Source organism: Carettochelys insculpta, chromosome 8 (genome assembly GCF_033958435.1).
Source record: "Carettochelys insculpta isolate YL-2023 chromosome 8, ASM3395843v1, whole genome shotgun sequence".
In the NCBI taxonomy this organism is placed as follows: domain Eukaryota; kingdom Metazoa; phylum Chordata; order Testudines; family Carettochelyidae; genus Carettochelys; species Carettochelys insculpta.
In genome coordinates, this window is record NC_134144.1 from 22594379 (window position 1) to 22614741 (window position 20363).

Genomic DNA, 20363 nt, shown 5'->3' on the forward strand with positions numbered 1-20363 from the left:
ACGCTGGTAACGCCGGAGTTGAATGACGCAGGGGTAAGAGAACTGTACCTGCTATGTGTTTGCGCACTTCAGTAATCTATGTTTATGCATGCTAAGTTACCAATGAGATTTCAGTAGAGTACCTTTGAATAAAATAACAAGTAACCACTAAGCAAAGCCTGATTCCCTCCTGCAACCACACTTGAACCGTACCCTACCAAAAGAACCACAGCCGAACATCGGCTGACACGAAGCTCTTCAACAGGAAGTAATCTTTACCAGCCTAATGGATGGTATACAGACTACTACCATTTCTGATACAAGTTAACTGCACTGGTAAGCACATTATGTGAACCGTGACACAGAGGAAGCCGAAGGAATCGACGTTCTTCCCTTTCTTCACCCGTGACTACCCAATTCCCAGCCATCTTTGCATGAAGGGAGTTGAGATATCCTGTAGTGGGTGCTCACACCACACAGGACTGCCACTTGTGGTATAGTCAACCCGCAAAGGGAAGAAAGAGTGTTTTACACACCCTTGCTCATTTTGTGGGAAATTTTGAAATTCAGTGTTTTATTCTGAATTATAATACAAATATATGGAGATATACCTAACTCATAGACCTGGAAGAGACCTTGAGAGGTCATTGAGTCCAGTCGGCTGCACTCACAGCAGGATCTACCACCATCCCTGTCACATTTTTTAAATCTATTTGCCCCAGACCCCTAAATGACCCCCTCAAGAACTGAACTCCCAACCCTGGATTTACAAGGCCCATGACCTAACTACTGAGATATTGCTCCCAGAAAACTCTGCATGCCCCCACCTCAGATGTTTAGACCAGTTCTAAGCATATTTTACAACCCTCCCCTAATTCACAAACTATTAGAGGTAGTCCATGTGAATGTTCCCAGGGAAATAATTCACTTCTGAAGACAGACCAAGCATGGAAGTTTTAAGCCCGTCACAGAGTCGCTGGCTTTTCTAAAGAGGATATGGAGACAGATTCACCTGTCCCATAGTTATTTGGGTTAAGGGTTGACTGAGGGCAGGACTGCAGAGATGCCCAAGATTTGTGGAAGAAGCTTTTGTTTTTTGGGACAGCTGGTTGGACTCTTCTTACTCCCAGAAAGCATTACATTTATTTGTGACTTTTGACCTGACAAGCTATATTTTCAACTTTCTGCCACCATAGATTCTTGAAGAACATAAAAACTGAAGCTGTGGGCTCCAGAGGGATGTCCATGGGATGCTGCTGGTCTGCTACATGGCCAAAAGTTCACGTGACCAAAAGAGGTACAATATTTGAACATCTGTAATCATAACTGAATTGGAGCTCCATTTAGTTGACTGCTGTGCCCTCTAAAATGGCTCACAGGAACCTTGCCGCCTGCATTATGCTCAGGATATTCAGGCTGGGAAAGATACAGATTTTCATCAGTGCAAAAATTACAATTATAGCTGCATATTTACAGTCTTATGCTCAAACTCATCCTGAAGTTTCAATACAGATATCTTTAGGTAAAATGTTGGCAGTTCAGTTACATTTCTCTCTTTTGGTATAATAGCATGTTGCTACTTTTTTCTGAATTGCTGGATATTACTATAATTAAACAACTCTTTTTTCATTTTTGAACTATGAAGGGAAAATATCCAACCAACTTTATTTTATATTAAAATAATAATATTTGCCTTTCGGTTTTTTTAAAAAATGTTGGAAATATCCCAAAGTAAACACATTCAGTCGGTAAAAAAACAACAGTGTGGAAAATTTTGAGAATGGAGGATCCAAAAGGGGAAAAAATATTACAGACTAGTATTAGAAAAGATACAAATAAAAAGCAAGGATGTGTATGTGTGAGAGATTATATATATTTAGCTATACATATGACATTTTTTCTCATAGCACAGAATTAACAACAGTTTGGATATTCTTGCTAGTTTTGCAGCAGTTTCAGAAATCGAAGACAGCAAGCAAAGTGTGAAATAACCCTTATCATTCTTATAAGATATGGCACTGTGAGTACATCTCTAAAACTGAATTCAATAGACAAGAACTAATTTTTCATGATAGTAATTCAAAAGATTACAAAATATGCTTTGCTATAAAGCAAGGGAAAATTTACCAACAATTGTCAAGACCTGCCATTCCACAAAAAAAGTCACCATAGACCATTAATTGCCTGACATTCCAACACATATCTGCCTATATGACAGTTTTACACATGTACTAAACCTCTGTGTGATAACACAAATGTATAAGTACCTGTCTATGGTACATAAAGAATTACCCATTTTGTCCACCTCGCTGCAGGATTCAGACGTATGTGCAATGGCTGAAGTCACATTTCCATGGCCAGTTTTCAAAATTTGGCAAGCAATGTGCAACTTACTAGACGTTGACAATAACAAACTCTAATTCTTCATGGATAATTTATTGATTAAAGAGCACAAATTATTTGCTTTGACAGCTTCTATGTAAAATATCTGACATTACATATGTTAAGCTATTTAAATTGCTCAAAGGAGGAGAGAGACACAAAGATGCTCAATTTTCTTCAAAACCTACTCAGTTCTACAAAGCTAATGCTTGTGTGTTCAGAGAGCCAATAATGAATCTATCTTTCCTAGGAACTTCCTAGCTTAGCCCAGGGGAAAACTGGTTATTTTATTCAGATGAAAATTGGAGCTCTTTCTTCAAGCTCCCTAAATTACTTTGTTAAGTAATATAATTATTATCAGAACGCTGTAAGGATATTTTGGACAAAACAGCAAACAAGAAACTTCTGGATACTAAAGGACCACACTATCCTCTCATCCAGAAAAAGATCATAGAATCATAGAACAATAGAGCTGGAAGAGACCTAAAAAAGCCATCGAGTCCAGTCCCCTGCTCTAAGCAGGACGAAACCCATCAGATCAGCCCGCCAGGGCTTTCCCAAGCCTAGACTTAAACACCTCCAGGGATGGAGACTCCACTACTTCCCTGGGTAGACCATTCCAAAGCTTCGCCACCCTCCTAGTAAAAAAGTTTTTCCTAATGTTCAACCTGGACCTTTCCAACCTCAACTTGAGACCACTGTTCCATATTCTGCCATCCATGACCACTGTGAACAGACTCTCTCCAGCCTCCCTTCATTAAGTTGAAGGCTGTTATCAAGTCCCCCCTCAGTCTTCTCTTCGGCAGACTAAACAGTCCCAATTCCCTCAACCTTTCTTCATAAGTCATACGCTCCAGCCCCCTAATTATTTTGGTCGCCCTCCACTGGACCCTCTCCAGTGTATCCACATGCTTCCTATAATTGGGTGCCCAGAACTGGACACAGTACTCCAGATGCGGCCTCACCAAAGCTGAATAAAGAGGAATAATCACCTCTCTAGATCTACTGGCAACACTCCTCTTGATGAAACCTAATATGCCATTAGCCTTCTTGGCTACAATGGCACATTGTTGACTCATGTCCAGCTTCTCGTCCACTACAACTCCCAAGTCCTTTTCTGCAAAACTACTACCAAGCCAGTTGGACCCCAGCCTGTAACAATGCTTGGGATTCTTCCGGCCCAAGCGCAGGACTCTTCACTTGTCCTTATTGAACCTCATCAGATTTCTTGCAGCCCAGTCTTCCAATTTGTCTAAGTTGTCTAAGATGAAGGAGAAGAAAATATATTGTGAAATACTGTATGAGCTAGAACTTTCCAAGCTGATGCCTAATGCTTCTCTCATGGTGAAAAGTATGGGACCAACAAGGGACAGCATTACTGCATGAAATTCCAAAAGGAAATCAGAGTGGACCAGAATCTCACAAACCCAAAAACATCACTAAAAAGAAACTTGGCCTTTGCATTGTTTGCTCATGGTTACACTCAGAGACCAGGTTGTCATTGGCTTTCCCTTATATGTATCTATACCGCTCCCCCCGCCCCCACTTCCTGGATGCCCTGGTATTCATGCCAAGGGACTTACTTAGATCCTGGTATAATATTGCACGGATGGCATTTTTACCCCCACCTTCTATTTATTTTTCAGTCCTATGCAGAGAACTATGGAAAAAGAGAATTTGGTCCCTACACATTAAAGGAAAGATTCTTGAATTCTCTCTTATGATTTACAAACCAGAAAGCAAATCTAGCAGCCTACTGAGAAGAATATAATATTACAAAAGGTCCTTTGAAAATGTATGTGTTCGGTTACTGACCCAACAAACCTCTGTCACTGAAATTCTGTTTTTACCTTCCAATACATTTCTAACACTAGAAGGGCTATGAGAGAAATTATCTGATGATCTTTCATGCATGTTTTCTAATATCTGAAGCAAAACAACAACAGCAGCAGCAAGAGAGTTTAACAAACTGGAGTAGCAACCTGGGCTAGTTGACATTCAATTCTGTAAATTTCACTGTTCCTGGTTTGCTGTTGTAAGCATGGCTGTCCAGTGAAAACAACTAGGCACTCACATTATGCATTAGATTTTACTTTATTTTTATTTATGCCTGGTTTTCTAATGAAATAAAACTTTTAGGTACATGATCATTAACTTTGTGAAAAATCAAAAATCTTATTGAATGACTCTTTCAAAAACGAAAATACACAGAAACAGGAACACAATTAGAAGAATGACATCAACTTTTAAACTTTGGCAAAAAACCTAATGCATTCAACACAGAGAATTTTAAAATAAACTGCTAACTAATATTTTCTCATTTTTACTTTCTGTGAGTTTTCACAAGTTGTAATGCAATGGAAAATACCTTTTTGTTTATTTAAAAATTTCTGATCTATACATCTAAATAAGAAACTTGAAACAAGGGGAAAATAGCAGCAGAAGAAATTGATTTTTATATATTATTATTATGTATTTAAATGTCATGGTTATTTCCTCCACTTTTATTGCATCACTTGTTTCTTTTATGTCTAAAGGAGGAATAGGGAATACTAATGTTATGTTGTCTATGTGAAAGAGATTGTGAGTTTATAATAGTTCTGAAGATCATTTTACAGACCATCCATTCAAATGAAATTGTATTCTGTAACTTTTCCCTGAGGCATTCTTATAATATTTTAGACTTCGCCCACTAAATTTTGTCTGCCTATATTTCCAAAAATGTCATGAAGAACTGTGATGATTTGGCTTAGCTGTCTACACAGTTACAACTTCTCATACCTTACAGGCCCTTTGTAATTATTTCAATGTATTAAATTTAGCATGATTGGTATGTTTCATGAATCAATCACCTGGCAGCAATCATAGCTTTTAAAACTGATGTTTTTCCACATGCTTTTAGAGAATTCAGATTCTGCTACAGAACTCTAGTCTTGATTCAGAACTGTGCATCCCTTGTTTCTTTTATGTCCAAAGGAGGAATAGGGAACACTCATGCCGTCTGTAAAATAGATCGTGAGTTTATAATAATTCTGAAGATCATTTTAAATTAGGTGTCTAAATTACAGCTGACACCTGTGCATTTACTTTTGGATGAAGTCAGGGCATTATGGTATAGCAAACTAAAGGCCAAATTCAGTGCAGCTCCACATCCTGAATGGGTTAGTGAGAATCCACAGCTTGAAATTCAATGCAGCGTTTGGTCCAGAAGGAAAAAATATCATCTTCAATTGCCCACATTTCCAGCATGATTACCCTGTGCTCAAAAACATCCCTTTCCATCTGACAAAAGAATAAATTTTTCCTGTGCTTCCAATGCAGCATAAATCAACAAGCCATTGTTCCATTTTGTTAATTTTATTGTTTGTACAGCAGCATGATCACTCTCAACAGTAATTTCTATAAATCTTGGGCAACAGATCCAAGAAGAGAAGCAGAGACCCTTTAATATGTGGCTTTCTGCTTGTCTGCTCGTGTGTGTATTTTACACACATGCACACAATGTGTATGTGTTTATGTGTGGTTAGACCCTGATCATCCCTTCAGTTATATACATAAGAGTTGAATACTGATGTTAATAATAAGGATCACTTATATGTAGTCACAACATTTATACAAAATCTCTTTACTATAATACCAATTTCTCAGCAAAGCTTACAACTAGGATTGAAGGCAATAAAGACATATAGAAACAGCTAAGGTTAGGGGGATTCTGATCTCTGGTCATCACTACTAATATAACTATGTACTGCTGCTCTTCAGGAGATGAAGTTCTTCAGAACAGTCACCTTGCTTGTTTGAGTATCAGTATAAGAAGAAATGTTAAAGGAAGCACATGTAAAGATAAGACTAGAAAAAAATGGGTCAGAGGTACACACAAAGAAACGTGCCTGCGATGTGCTTGACTGAAAGAAAACTTTCAAGTTGAATTTGAAGGTATTTGTACAGGGTTGTGTTTCAAAACAAGTTTTAGGAAAAGGAAAAAAAAAATCTTTCCACCATCATAAACAATGGCATCTCACTCGTCTCTTTGAGTTGTCTTAGTTTTGAGTAAGATCCATGAAAACTTTATTAATACAAATTGATACATAATTTGCATCAGCTGATTTTAAACATAGGTAGTTTTTGTTCTGATATTCATTTCTTTTTTTATGGTTCTTAAATTATTTAATATTTCTACAAATCAAATACAAAAGTAGGTTGTCTCAATGAAATGTAAAAATGGATAGGCAACCCAACTCTTGTTTAAATCAGTGGAAACATTCCCACTGAACTTTAAGATACTTTGATCGTGAATTTAAAAAAAACCCATAAGTTTCAAAATTTAATAAGCATTATACTTGGTGAGCTTACATATATCTTGCAATTTAACATAATAAACCAGGAAAAGTACTGTTCCATGAAATAAGTAGCTACTCACCTTGTGCCGTAATGACAGCTCTTCGAGATGCGTGCCCCATGGGTGCTCCACTCTGGGTGTCGGTGCATCCTTGCAGCAGTAGTCAGTGTCTTCTATAGCTGTGCTTTCCCACGTCACACATGCACAGCAGCACCTCTCCATGCCATCTGGTACGCGCATGGTGTGGGTTCCTTCATTCCTTCTGTAACTGACAATTAAAGCAAGATGCTCCACAGCAGGGGAAGGAGGGCACCCATGGGGACACACATCTCAAAGAACAATCATTACTGCACAAGGTGACTAACTTCCTCTTCTTTTTTGAGTAGTGTCCCTGTGGGCACTCCACACTGGGTGACTAAAAGCAGCAGTTGCAGGATGGATGTGGGTTTGGAGCTCAGTAACAAGCACACCAGACAACACCACTCGTCCCACTGGGATAGAGGAACCAATGGAGGATGAAAGAGCATGATGTCTAGAAAACATATTACTGGAACACCATGTGGCTGCTTTGCAAATGTCCATTAGGGACATATTTTTTAGAAAGGCTGTAGTGGAGTACAGTGCCCAAGTTGAGTGGGTGGTGACACTTCCTGGGAGCTCTTTGCAGTGAATACAGGAGGAAATCTGTTTGTAGAGCCATTGAGAGGACACAGGCAAGCCCTTAGACCGCTCTGCAAAGGACAGGAAAAGTCTTGGAAATCTGTACCAAGACTTCACACAGTCAATGTAGAAGTCCAAGACCCAGCGGATGTCCAAGGTGTGCCATGCCACATGCATTGGGGCAGAGTGTGGTTTTGGTAAAACATTGGCAAGTGAATAGGGTCGTTGATGTGACATGAAGAAGGGACCTTTGGGAGAAACCTGGGATGAGGTCAAAGGGCAACTCTATCTTTGGTACAGACAGTGTAGGGGGGCTTGGACATAAGGGTGGCAAGCTCCCCAACCCTCCTGGCTGATGTGATAGCCACTAGAAATGAGATCTTCACAGACAGGTGCAGTCAGGAGCACGTCACTAGCGGTTCAAAAGGCAGTTTCATGAGGCAATGAAGTACATGGTCAAGGTCTCAAACAAGGACTGGGGAATAGACTGATGGAAAAGTGTTTGGAAGCCCATCAGAAAACATTTGGTAATGGGATGGGTGAGGAATAAGTATACATCCTCCATCTTGTGGAATGCTGCCAGCGCTGCAGCATGTACACAGCCTGTGCTAAGGCTTAAGCCCAACTCACATAGGTGGCATAAACAGCCCAGGAGGAAAGAAAGGGACACAGCATGAGGAGGGACAGAATTAGGAGTGTCCATGCAATGACAAAACCACTGCCACTTATAGAGGTAAGATTTACCATGGACTCCTGTCTGCTACTGACAAGAACTTTCTTTACTCCCACAGAGCATAGGGTTTCGGCACCTTGGAGCCATGCAGGAGCCACGCACGGAGGCACAGTTTGAGAGGGTTGGGATGGACAGTGCGGCTGAAGTCGTGAGACAGAAGGTCATGGCGAGGAGGAAAGGGACTGGGAGCCACTACTGACATCTGAAAGAGGTAAGGGTACCAAGTCTGCCTGGGCCTCACCCGGGATACCAGGATGAGACCTTGCCTGACCTTGATTAATAGTTTGTGAATCAGGGAAAGGGGAGGGAGAGCCTGTAAAGGACGTGCACATCCCATCTGATGGCAAAAGCATCCACTAGAGAGGCCCGCCCTGGAACAGTACTGGTGATGTGTTCTGTTGAGGTGGGACACAAACAGGCTGTTCCCAGAGGCAAAACACTTGGTAGAGGACCTCTGTATTGATTTCCCACTTGTGATGGCTGCTGAACAATCAACTGAGGGCATCTGCCATCATGTTCAGTAAGACAGGAAGGTAGGTGGCAACAGGAGTGACCTGATGCTGAATGTACTACATCCACAATTTTATGTCTTCTGCATTCAGAGATGAGGACTGGACCCCCCACTGAAAGTTGATGTAAAAAAGTTGATGTAAGAAATTTGACTGACCTGTGTTCCAGGAACCACTGGAAATGCTTGCATGCATAATGGGCAGCTCACAGCGCCAGAAGGTTGATATTATGGATGACCATTTGCCTTGCAATGTGCAGGAACACAGATGGGCCCCCCAGCCCAGAAGAGAGGCATTGGTAGTTAGAGTAATTAATGGCTGTAGTTGGTGAAAAGGCACACGGCTGAGGGCATTGCCAGGACAAGTCCATCACTGGAGTGACACAAGGACACACGGCAGGACAGCGAGAGACTTGGAGAGAGGATCCCTGGCTGAAGCGCAGTAGACGTCTAAGCATATTTGTAGACAGAGCATGTGGAGTCTGGACAACCTGATTACAGGAGCAGTAGCAGCCCTGTGTCCCAGCAGCATGAGGCAGGCACAAACAGTGACCATGGGTAACAAACATGCCACCTGAATCAAGTCGCACAATGTCCAGAACCGTCGGATCGGTAGTGAGGCCTTGGTAGTGACTGTCTATGTGCACTCCTATAAACTCCAGAGAATGCATGAGCTGAAGCGTGGATTTGTTGCATTTTACGAGGAAGCTGAGCTTGAACAAACGTGTCACAGTGGTATGCACCTTGTCTTGTGCTTCGGTGAACGATGGGCCCTTGAGGAGGCAGTTGTCAGGTAGGGGAAGATGGTAACCTTCTGTTGGCTCAACTGCGTGGCTACCAGTCCCAGAGCTTTGGAAAATCCCCTTGGCATGGTAGAAAGGCCAAATGGGAAGAACCAGCGTAGTTCTGGATTCCTACACAGAATGAAGAACATCGTCACTTTTTCCCTCAGATAGATGCTGCCTATCAATAGTTAGATCCCCCATTTTTTGCTGTAACTCCTTGGAGACCCTCGAAGGTTGGAGCCAAGAACAGCAGATAACGATGGCGGATGCTGTGACCCAGGCTGACATTCCTGCAACATCCATTGCAAACTGTACTGCCATACTGGCAACGGTGTGCCTCTCCCGGACTATATCCACGAGGGCTTGGCATCCGTCCTTGAGCAGTGCCAGAATCAGCCCTTGAGGTTTGGAGTAATTTTGGTAGTTGTTATCAGCCAGCATAGCTGTGTAATTGGCTGTGTGTGGAAGGAGCATACCTGAGGAATACACCTTATGCCTCATTATGTCCCACTGTTTACTGGCTTTATCCTGGAGCCTAGAGGAGAATGATTTGGTTTTATTATGAAGTCCATCCACCACCAGAGAGTTTGAGGGTGGAGGTGTGAAGAGAAATTCCACATCCTTGGATGCAGCAAAGTACTTTTTGTTCAGCCTTTTGTTTGGGGGAGAGATAGATGCTGGTGTTTTTCAGATGCTATTGGTGGGATCCATTATGGCCTCATCTGTGGGGAGCACTACCCTGGAAGAGGAAGGAGGCTGCAGCGTACTCAATAGCTGGTACTGCTTAACAGGCACCTCTTGCAGGTCTTTGTCCGGGGCCTGGGCTACCATTCAGAAAAGGTCTTGGTAGGCCCTGACATTATCTGTGGGAGGAGGTGACAGTGAAATCACTGCCTCATCAAGCGAGAATGAAGAAGGGTGAAGCAGAGAATCCAGTCCCCCTTCCAAAGGGGAGTCTTCAGTACCAGGGTGCTGTGATGGTTGATACCACACCAAGGTGGAAGGGTGTGGCGATGGAGGATGGTCCCCTGAGACCTTGGACAGTGCTGAGTGTGAGAGCAGTGGGACCATGCCTGCCACGAAGAACCTTCTGGTGCCTGGCGGTGATGTGAGTAACGATGCGCAAACCAGGGAGTCGGAAGAGGAGAGGGCCAACCTCCCCCAGCCAGCTCTTAAGCACTCTGGCAGGGATTTAAAAAGCCTAAAGCTCAGGCCACATTTGCAGTAGCCCACTGGGCCCTTTTAAATTGCCATGCCCCAGGACAGCTACTCTGCTTCATCCCCCTCCCCCATTGGTGGCCCTGGGATGAGCGGAAAAGGTGCAGTGACCTTAACATTGGCAGTGCTATCCAGAATCTGCAATGGATGAGATTTGGTGCATACTTTCAGAAGTCTTACAAGGGTAAACTCAGATGTGAAAATCACAAATATGAATCACCAAAAAACAAAGAAAAAGACCAGTTGATCCACTTTGATTTGGCCCTATGGAGCAGAACCAATTGTCAGCATAGATTATAGCTGAAGCATGATGGAACATGTGAATCTTTTGCACATGTTGCACAAACTCCTTGAGAGGATAGTTAGAACGGTGCCATAAGAATGCCTGTTCTCACCTTCAAGTGACATTGTAAACAATAAGTAGGCAGCATTATCTCCTATAAATTGTAACCAGACTTGCTTGTTTGAGCAATTGGCTGAACAAGGAGGATAGTGAACTCGTAGGCTTCACTTCTCAATGCAGTTACTTTTTGTATGCAATTCTACATCTGTAACTTTAGCTTTCACAATAAAGAGACTGCACTATGGTACTTGTATTAGGTGAATTAAAAACTACTATTTCTTTTGTTTTTTCACAGAGCACATATTTGTAATAAAAATAAATATGAAGTGAGAACTGTAAACTTGGTATTGTGTGTAGAAGTTGAAATCTATGGAAGATGTAGAAAATATCCAAAATATTTAAATAAACAACGTTCTATTACTGTTTACAGCACACTTTATACCCAGCTAATCATGAATAATATTTAAGTCATCTGATAGCCCTAATTAAAATGTGATATTCCAAAACAGCTTTACTGGAAATAAAATCACTAGAACCAATGAGCAACTCAGAGGCCTCCTGCCATCCCTTCAGCTATTCTAATACTCTCTTCCTCTCTCTCTGATCAGAAAGCAATAAAGGAAATAACATTAGATCCAGTACAGGTCCTCATAATCTTAGACTATGAACAGAAGATTCTTTATAGGTACTAATCTGCAGTTGTTTGCTACGTACAAAAGCCAGGAAGTCATTCCTTTCGCAACTAACTGGTCTAAAACAACTACTCAAAGGCTTTCTTCTGTAATACTACTATTTTTTCAAACCTTTGCAAATATTTATGCAGAATTGCTTTGGTCTCCCATGTAATAAAAGACAAACTATTTACCTTTCTTTCTGCTGAAAGCACGGTTCATGTTGAGAATCAGCCAATCAAATATATTTTCTGTTTTGTGGCAATTCAACCTGAGAAGCAAAATACAAAAGGAGAGAATAAGGAGACAAATCTACAATGAAATTTCAAAGTAATCAGTTATTTTAATATTATGTGATATGCAAAATATTTTTAAACTGAGCTGGCCAACATACAGATTGCTATATCTATACCTCCACGGACATATGCCTATATTTATTGTATATGTTTGTACACACTGATGGCTAATTGCACATGTTAATACAAACAGGTATAAGAAAGCAACTGCATACCAGACAGATTTTCTATGTGCCCAGTCAAGTTACGTCTACACTACAGCGATCTTCCAACAAAACTTCTGTCAGCAGATCGCAGTCACACATGAAAGCGGATTGCTCTGTTGAGCTGCACCATCGACAAAGTGGTTGGACTGCCCGGCCACGCTCTCAACAGAACAGTCAACCAGAAGCAGAGTAGACAGGACTGAACAGTGACCTGGAAGGCCCGTCTGTTGACAGATGGTCGTCTGGAGTATCCACATGGATTTCTGTCAACAGATTCTGTCAAGGAAGGTGTTCTGACTCATGGGGGAGAGGCAGGAGGCTGTCAACAAAAGTGCCAAGTTCTGTCGGCAGCATGCTGACACAGCGCATTTTTAGTATGGACACGCCGTGCGTTTTGTTGACAAAACTGGGGTTTTCCTCCTCCAGTTCCTAGGTCCATGTGCTGCCTCCACCCAGTCACAACGCCTACAGCTTCCAATGGCTGCAGTTCCTGACCAATGGTAGCTGCAGAGGCAGCATTTGGGGTGGGGGTGTAGAGGCAAAGAAAGGAGCTAGGAGTTGAGGGGAAAGGACACATCAAGCTTCTGAGAAGCTAGGTAAAAGCCTGCCAGTACTACCAACCACTCCTCCTGCCCCCAGGGACCTGCCGTCCCTAAACCTTGTAGGGATCCTGGGTCCTGTGAGACCCTCTGCCCTCTAAGCACCCATGGTGCCCTCCCACCTGAGCAATCCTAAACAATGGCAGAGATAAAGCACATGCCTGATGCACAGCAGAATCCACAATGAATGACTGCTGTCTGACTGCTTATGCTGATAAAGAATTTTGTAGCTACAGATGTGACAGCAGAAATGTGAAAACCTACCACAAGCTGACTCTCAGCATAACCAGTCGTATCCATCTTTACATGATACAGGCCAAATCTGTTTTGTCTTTTTTTCCCCTTTCTTCAGCTCCATATAAAATTACCATTCATAATCTAGAAAATCTATGTATTTAATTCTTCACAAATTCCATAATACCTTACACTGTGATCTCCTGCTTTTCAGAAAAGCTCTTTGAAACTTTTGACTGTCCAAAAACGGTGAATTTCAATTTGGCATTTAAGTGAGTTTAAGGCTAAATATAGTGCCAGTGTTTCATATTTAATTACATTGTGACAGGTGACCATTAGAGAAAATGTGGAGATAAACTCATCTCATAAAATGTATTCACTAAGCATGTAAACACAAAACCTAATTTTGTGGGAAAGTCAAATTCAATTCTCAGTGGTTTTCAGCCCAGATCACCTCATCACATTTATTGGAGAAACCTGAAATTTACCATGGTTTAACAGAAAGCAGCGTTTCATGTTTCCCCCCCGACACCACAATCTATTTTATTCAAACCTAAAAAGAGCAACTTTGCATAGTGATGCACTGTTCCTAACAAACCTTTTACAAGAGTGCTCCCTTCGTACACAGAGATTATTCCTTTTGCCTGATCCTATTAGCTCTCGGAGCTTGCCTCATAGATTGAGAATAACCATATTTTCAAAATGAAAAAGACAGAACATCTGCTGGGGGAGAGGACATTCAGAGGAGATTTGCACGTGCAACAGAGAGGCAGAAAGTCCACTTCCTCCTCCTCAGATAAACAATCCTCTCCTTCCCTGTTTCCCTCTGAAGGGACAGGCTATTTCCACTAGAGGGCTAGCACAGGGCAACAGACTTTGTGTGGAAGGTCTTCAAATCCAGGCAGCCTGGAGGTCTGTGCAAAAACTTGTATTCAAAACTGATTTTTTTCTTTTACAAAACTAACAAGGACAGCAGGGCAGACATGCTTTGAACAAGAGTGACATCCTGGTTTACAAGGGCACACAGCCAACTGAGGCTGCAGCTACGAGATACATTCGAATTTAAGGCAGTTATCTCAATACTAAAATGTCACTGTCTTCATCGTAAATACCATTTGCTCGATTTAGGGAGCACTAATGTTGATATAATATCAATCTCATAATATCATTGGAATCAGGTGCATATACAGTAAAGTTCAAATTTCAAATAAAAGCCAGTGAGGAAGTGCCATGACTTTCAATCAAATTTATTAGCCTCCAGAAGCGTCCCATACATATCCCACAAAGCTACGCGGTTACCTGCCAGGTACAGCTGCTTCCTTCTCTGCTGTTCTCCATCCATTTGGAACCAGTCCCCTTTATGCTGGTTTCCAAGTCCCCAGGACCAAGCTGTTCTGGTGAGTATTTTTTTCTGAATGCTAGAAGCAGGTTGCTGGCAAGTATAGGCATGGATATGGCTACAGGTTTTCTATAACTCTGTGCCCCTCAGAACAGCGTGTTAATATTTCTGGGGATAGAGTGCTTTTGGAGCCTCATCTAGGCACTCTTGTGTTTTTTGTACAGGGCTTTTGAGCAGGTCTGACTTATTGCAGCTTGCACAGAAGCACACCTTGCCATTCCAGGCAAACAGACAGTGATCTGGTGTCATGGGGCCACACAGAATTTTGGCAAATTTTCCAGGCTTGTGGTTACACAGAATGAGCAACAGTTCTTTGTCGATGCCTGTTAGTTTTAAGAGGGTGATGTATTCTTTGGCAATCTCAAGCAGCATGGAAATTTGGATCACATTTTTTTTCCCATGCTTCCTTCCCCTTAAAATTTCCTTGGAGTGCATTACCACACTATGTGGCTGGCAGGAGATCTGTTTCCTACCCCCCACCCCGTGCAGGTTGCAGGCTCTCTGGGCCTTCTCCCCTACCATGTACCCCCAACATTTCTTTTTGCTTTACAGGGATCCCTCCCCACCCAGTCATCCATGTGGCTGGAATCACACCCCTACCCCTTGATACGGAGCTGCTGGGCTCTGCAGATCCTGCTACTGCAAATTGGTATGTGCAGCACAAGTAGGCTTGCCCTCCTTTACGCAGCCTTTTTTCCCTGATGAGGGCTGCTCCAGTGAACGCCGAGAAACTTTTATCACCCAGCTCGGTGGATGGCAGGAAACTCCCCCATCTACCCACCATTTCTTTTTACTTTACAGGGATTCCCCCAACCGCCCTCCACCCAGCTGTTCAGGTGGCTGGAATGCAACTCTTCCCCACCATCACCTTTCACCATGCAGCTGCCAAGCTCTGTGTGCCTTGCTCATTGTGGAGGATTGCTCCAGGAATGGCTGAAAAAAAAATTTCCCCTGGCCCAGGACACTGGACAGCTTCCCCTGCTTTGCAGACCTCCCGCTCCACGCCAAAGTGGCCAATATCTTACCATGTCCACAACAAGATGTTCTGAATAAATAATGATAATGATGGCCTGCGCAATGCATGCCTTGAATGCCATCCTTAATAGGCCGTAAGCAGCCTCGCAAAAAGAAACTCCCCGATAGGAGAGACAGCAGAGCATGTTTGTGTTCCAGTAAGAGCAGGCGGCAAAGCTCGTCTTGGCAGCGAGCGGCCAAACTGAGGTCTGGAATTCCATGCTGCAGCTGCAGAGAGACTCCCAATGCAGCACTACAGGATCTGCTCACTGCTGCCTGGAGTCCCCTGAAGAGAGGTCATCCACCCTCTATTGTCACGGTCCCTGAATGTTGGGAGGGAGGGCAAGGACAGCCTGCTGTTCTAGCCCTATGGGCCACTTCAAAAGGCTATTCCACCACCCTGCCAATGCTTCTTTTACCTGCAGCTTAAACCGCTCCTCCCCCCAAAATAAACTTATTCTTTTTTGCTCAGTGTGATTTTTTGGCATGCATGAGTGATAGAGTGCACAAATCATTGCAGGGAACCAGGCAGGGGTGGGAGGATCAATAGCACAGGTGCCCGCTGCTAAGCCAAGGTCCAGAGAGGACTTGCAGCAGACTAAACTGAGAGCTGGGGGGAGCTGAAAGCATCGTTGCCCCCCCCCCTTTTTTTAAAGGAAAATAGCCCTCCCTACACATCCATTCTACTTGCTGCAACTTAACCCCCTCCCACCAAGTAAAAACATTCTTTTGGTAAGACACAGTCTGATTTCTTGGTTCACATTTAGTGGCGATAAAAAATCAGTTTGGGAAGTGGGGCTTGGTTGATATTACAACAGAGAAATACATTGCTATCATGTGCATGACTCATAATTCATGAAGCTATTTTTTAGCACGTCCAACTGCAGTTAGGAAACCTCATGGCAGCAAAGCCATCCACTATGGCCTGTACCTCTCCCAGGGTCACGGTCTGCCTGAGGAGATGCTGACAGATTGCATGGGCCACCTGCATCACCATGGACCCCACTGTAGATCTGTCCACTCCAAATTCATTTGCCATTGACCGGTAATTGTCAGGTGTTGCAAACTTCCACAGAGTGATTGCCACTCGCTTTTGAACCATTAAAGCTGACCTCATTTTTGTGTTGCTGTGCTTCAGGGCAGGCGCCAGCACATCACAAAGTTCCACAAAAGTGGACTTGCACATGCAAAAGTTCTGCACCCACTGCTGGTTGCCCCAGGACTCCAAAACGATGTGATCCCACTAGTGTGTGCTAGTCTCATGAGTTCAAATCCACTGCTCCACTGTCCTCAATGGATTCAGGGCAGCCTACTTTTGTGAGTTCTTGGACCACAGTTAAAAGATTTCCTCTTCAAAACCTGCACCATCATCATCATACTGAACTAACACTGCACTTTTTAATAGAAAACAAAATTATGCAACAGTCACGGAAGTTGCCGTAACAGCATATGCACTGAAACATTTGGGGATCCATGCTCGTCCTTGCGCTGTGACAGAGAAAATGCCACAGGAAATGGCATGATTTCCAGTTTGTTTTCATGCAGTTACTGGGTGCTCTGAACGCTGGGACAGTGCTTTGCATTCTGGGATTCTGACATGAAACACCCACAAGCAACTGGGGCTACGACACTGTAGGATAGGTACCCAGGATGCATTGCTCATGCAGTCGAACTTGGCTAAGGCAATGGGGACATGGAAACTCGACATGGAGAAATGGTGGGTTGAATTTCTAAAAGGTTTGTGGACACAAATTCAAATTCATAGGAATGAGGTTAACAAATCAAATTTACTAATATTGAATTTATCTCATAGTGTAGACACAGCCTGAGAGATTAAAATTAATTGGAACATTCAAAAATTATATTAACAAATTAAAATAATGAAAACCTTTTGAGGATTTTCCTGAAATGTGTCCGTTTCCCAGCTAACTCTAATAGTGGCTCCCAAACATTTACTCAAGTCAATATATAGCTAGATGGAGCGAGATACTCACAAAGGAAGTGTTTCCCCAATTTTCCTACTATCTCAGAGCACTGTGATCAAAATGATCGTCATGTCATCAATAGTTGTATAAGACTTTGGCATCACACTTTTTTATTAAGGATATACTTATAAACAGTGAGTTTACTAAAAGTTGTAACGTGTCTTAGAGTATTATAAGCATATCAATAGAACGCAAAACAGATAGTATTTAGAGACATTCACCTTTTGCACTCTGTAATTATTTAAGAAATGATTAGCCATTTAAGCAATTATAAACATATTCTATATATGCCTTTTTAAATATAGTCATTTCTGCCTAGTCTTCATGATTTAGGCCATGAACTTGCATCACTCAAGTCCATGGTTTCCTATTCAATTCTGCACACACAGACTCAGAGCATGCATTGGTTAGTAGGAAACAAGAAACCACAACACAGACAGAAATAATTAAATACATTCTTCTGATGAGCTGAGAATGATCATGATTGTATTCAATATCCAGACAAGGGTCACCATATAGGTAACAACATCCTATGACCCATTCTGAGTCATACAAAAGGTGATCACCTGAAAACTACAGATAACATTTGTCAGAGTAACCCCTCCCAAGTCTTTATAACAACATAGCTCTCATTTACCTTTTATTCCAAATAAAACCTCAAAATCCTTTACAAAACATTTTGAAACAACAAGGTTTTAGGTTATATAAACACTTATGAAATTGGCATAAAAGTCAAGGGACTACAATTATTTTTATTGTAGCGATTCTACCATGCGGAGATGATGATGATGATGATGAGTATTAGTTTATGTTAAATGTGTGTTTTTGAACTTTTGATTCTGTTGAAGTCAGTAGAGATTTTATTTGCAGAGAAGTATGTGTTCCATTCTGGAAGAACTGCTACTTGAAATCATGGGAGTGGCTGAGGACTGAACACCCACTCAATAAAATTTCTAATGTTAGTATGGTTTAATGTACAGGCAGGTAAAATTGAAGGAGTGTGCGAGAGCTATTTTCCAGATGAAAGGATGCAGGTTTTTAAGGGAAAATGATAGCTCAGCCACATTATCTTCAGAAGCTGGCATCTGTTGCTTCAGGTCACCATTTTGCATGTCTCACATGTGTCTTCCCTGCTTGCCTTTCAAAGTTTATATCCAACACTATGAGATTGAAGCAATTTTATATACAATGTCTTAGGTGCATTATGTTAGTCTTTAAAGTGCTACAAGACTGCTTTTATATTTTGTGAAGATACAGACTAACACAGCTACCTCTCTGTGACAGTCCTCTGACACACAGTGCTCACACCCTTTGTACATAGAGCAGACTGCAACCACTCTTCGACAAAGAATGAACGGACCCAGAGCAGACATAAAGATATCTCCAAACGCACAAACCTGTCAGCCAGCACTTTAATGGACTGGGCCATTGTGTTACAGACCTGAGAGTTTGTATTCTGCAGAAAAAAGACTTTAACAACTGTCTACAGAGGGAATGTTGGAAACAAGTGTGGGGAATGTATGCAGTTTGCATTTATGAAAACTAGCAGATGATTCCAGCTCTCAGTAGTAATGCCAATAATAGAAGAGATCAGGGGTGGGATTTTCCAAAGTGCGCTGTGCGAGGTGAGCTCTGTTCCTCTTGAAATCAATGGTAAGTCTCCCAATGACTTCCACTAGAATGTTCACTCATAAAATCTCACAACACATTTAAAAATATGAACTTGAATATGCACACAGTATAAGACTATTTCACGGCTGAAAGAATCCAGAAGCTTGTAATAACACTTATTTTGGAGCTCTTTTTAATTGAGAGCTCTTGCTTATTCTTTAATTATTTATATTACAGTGAAAGGAAATTTTTTTTACATAATTAACTGGCAGTACACACAGCCAGAAGATGTTGGGGCTATGAGGATTCATAAGATCAGACACTTGCATCAATATAACCCCATAGGAAAACTAGATAGGATAAAAATGTATAAAGGCTATAAAATGTCAGGCTTCAGGACATAAAGAGGGACTGACTGATGACAGTTAAGATGAACTCTTCCCATAGGCATGGTATTGCAGAACTGTACATTATGGAATCTTTTACATCCTTCTCTAAATCACCTGGCCACTGCTAGAGACATGACATTAGATTACATGGACCTGAATGGTTCTAAATGGCTATTAAAAAAATGTGTCTTCTGTTTAACACAGACATGCCAGAAACATTTTTTTTTGCCTTTTTATGGACCCATATATGTGTGCATCCTCATGCAGTAGAATCTGACATAACTTGCCATCAGCATTAAATATACCCATTGACAAGATGAGGGTGAAGTCACTGCGCTATGAGATTTCTGCAGTCCCGTGTGCAGGAGAAGAGCACTGCATGCTGGATGTAAATATTCCAATGGAGAGGGGAATTTTATTTACAGCCCTGGACTAATGGAATTTTATTTACACAGTTCCAACAGCTGGACACATTCACATAGCTGAGACATAGGGAGATAGCAAACATTGCACTCCAGTTTACTGGCTGGAGATGTGATTGCAGAATACAGTGAAGAGGCTGAACTGCAACCTTAACCCAAAATGGGAGGCTGCATTTCCCATGTCTCCTCTTCCTCCTCCTGTACTGGTGAACCATGTAAAATATAATTAACAGAGATAAAGAATTTCTCTTTTTATGAAAACAAAAAAGCAGTCCAGTAGCACTTTAAAGAATAACAGAACAATTTATTAGGTGATGAGCTTTCATGGGACAGACCCACTTCTTCAGATCATGGCCATATCAGAACAGACTCAATATTTAAGGCATAGAGAACCAAAAATAGTAATCAAGGTTGACAAATCAGAAAAACAATATCAAGGTGAGCAAATCAAAGAGTAGAGGGGCAGAAGGGGTGGGGGTGGGGGTCAAGAATCAGATTAAGCTAAGTATGCAAAAGAGTCCCTATAACAACCTAAAAAATTGTTAATGTGTCAAATTTGAATATAAAAGAGAGTTCAGCAACCTCTCTTT

At 41.9% G+C, this 20363-nt stretch overlaps 1 protein-coding gene across 2 annotated transcripts in view; it reads right to left on the bottom strand.

Moving 5' to 3' along the window:
• The window catches only part of GULP1 (GULP PTB domain containing engulfment adaptor 1), a 345309-nt gene that overhangs the window by 142297 nt on the left and 182649 nt on the right, over positions 1-20363 (bottom strand). For both annotated transcript variants that reach the window (XM_075000987.1, XM_075000986.1), the window contains exon 4: positions 11813-11889. In XM_075000987.1, the coding sequence (XP_074857088.1) occupies positions 11813-11840 (28 nt within the window). In that variant the 5' untranslated portion in view covers positions 11841-11889. The remainder of the gene's footprint in view (positions 1-11812; positions 11890-20363) is intronic.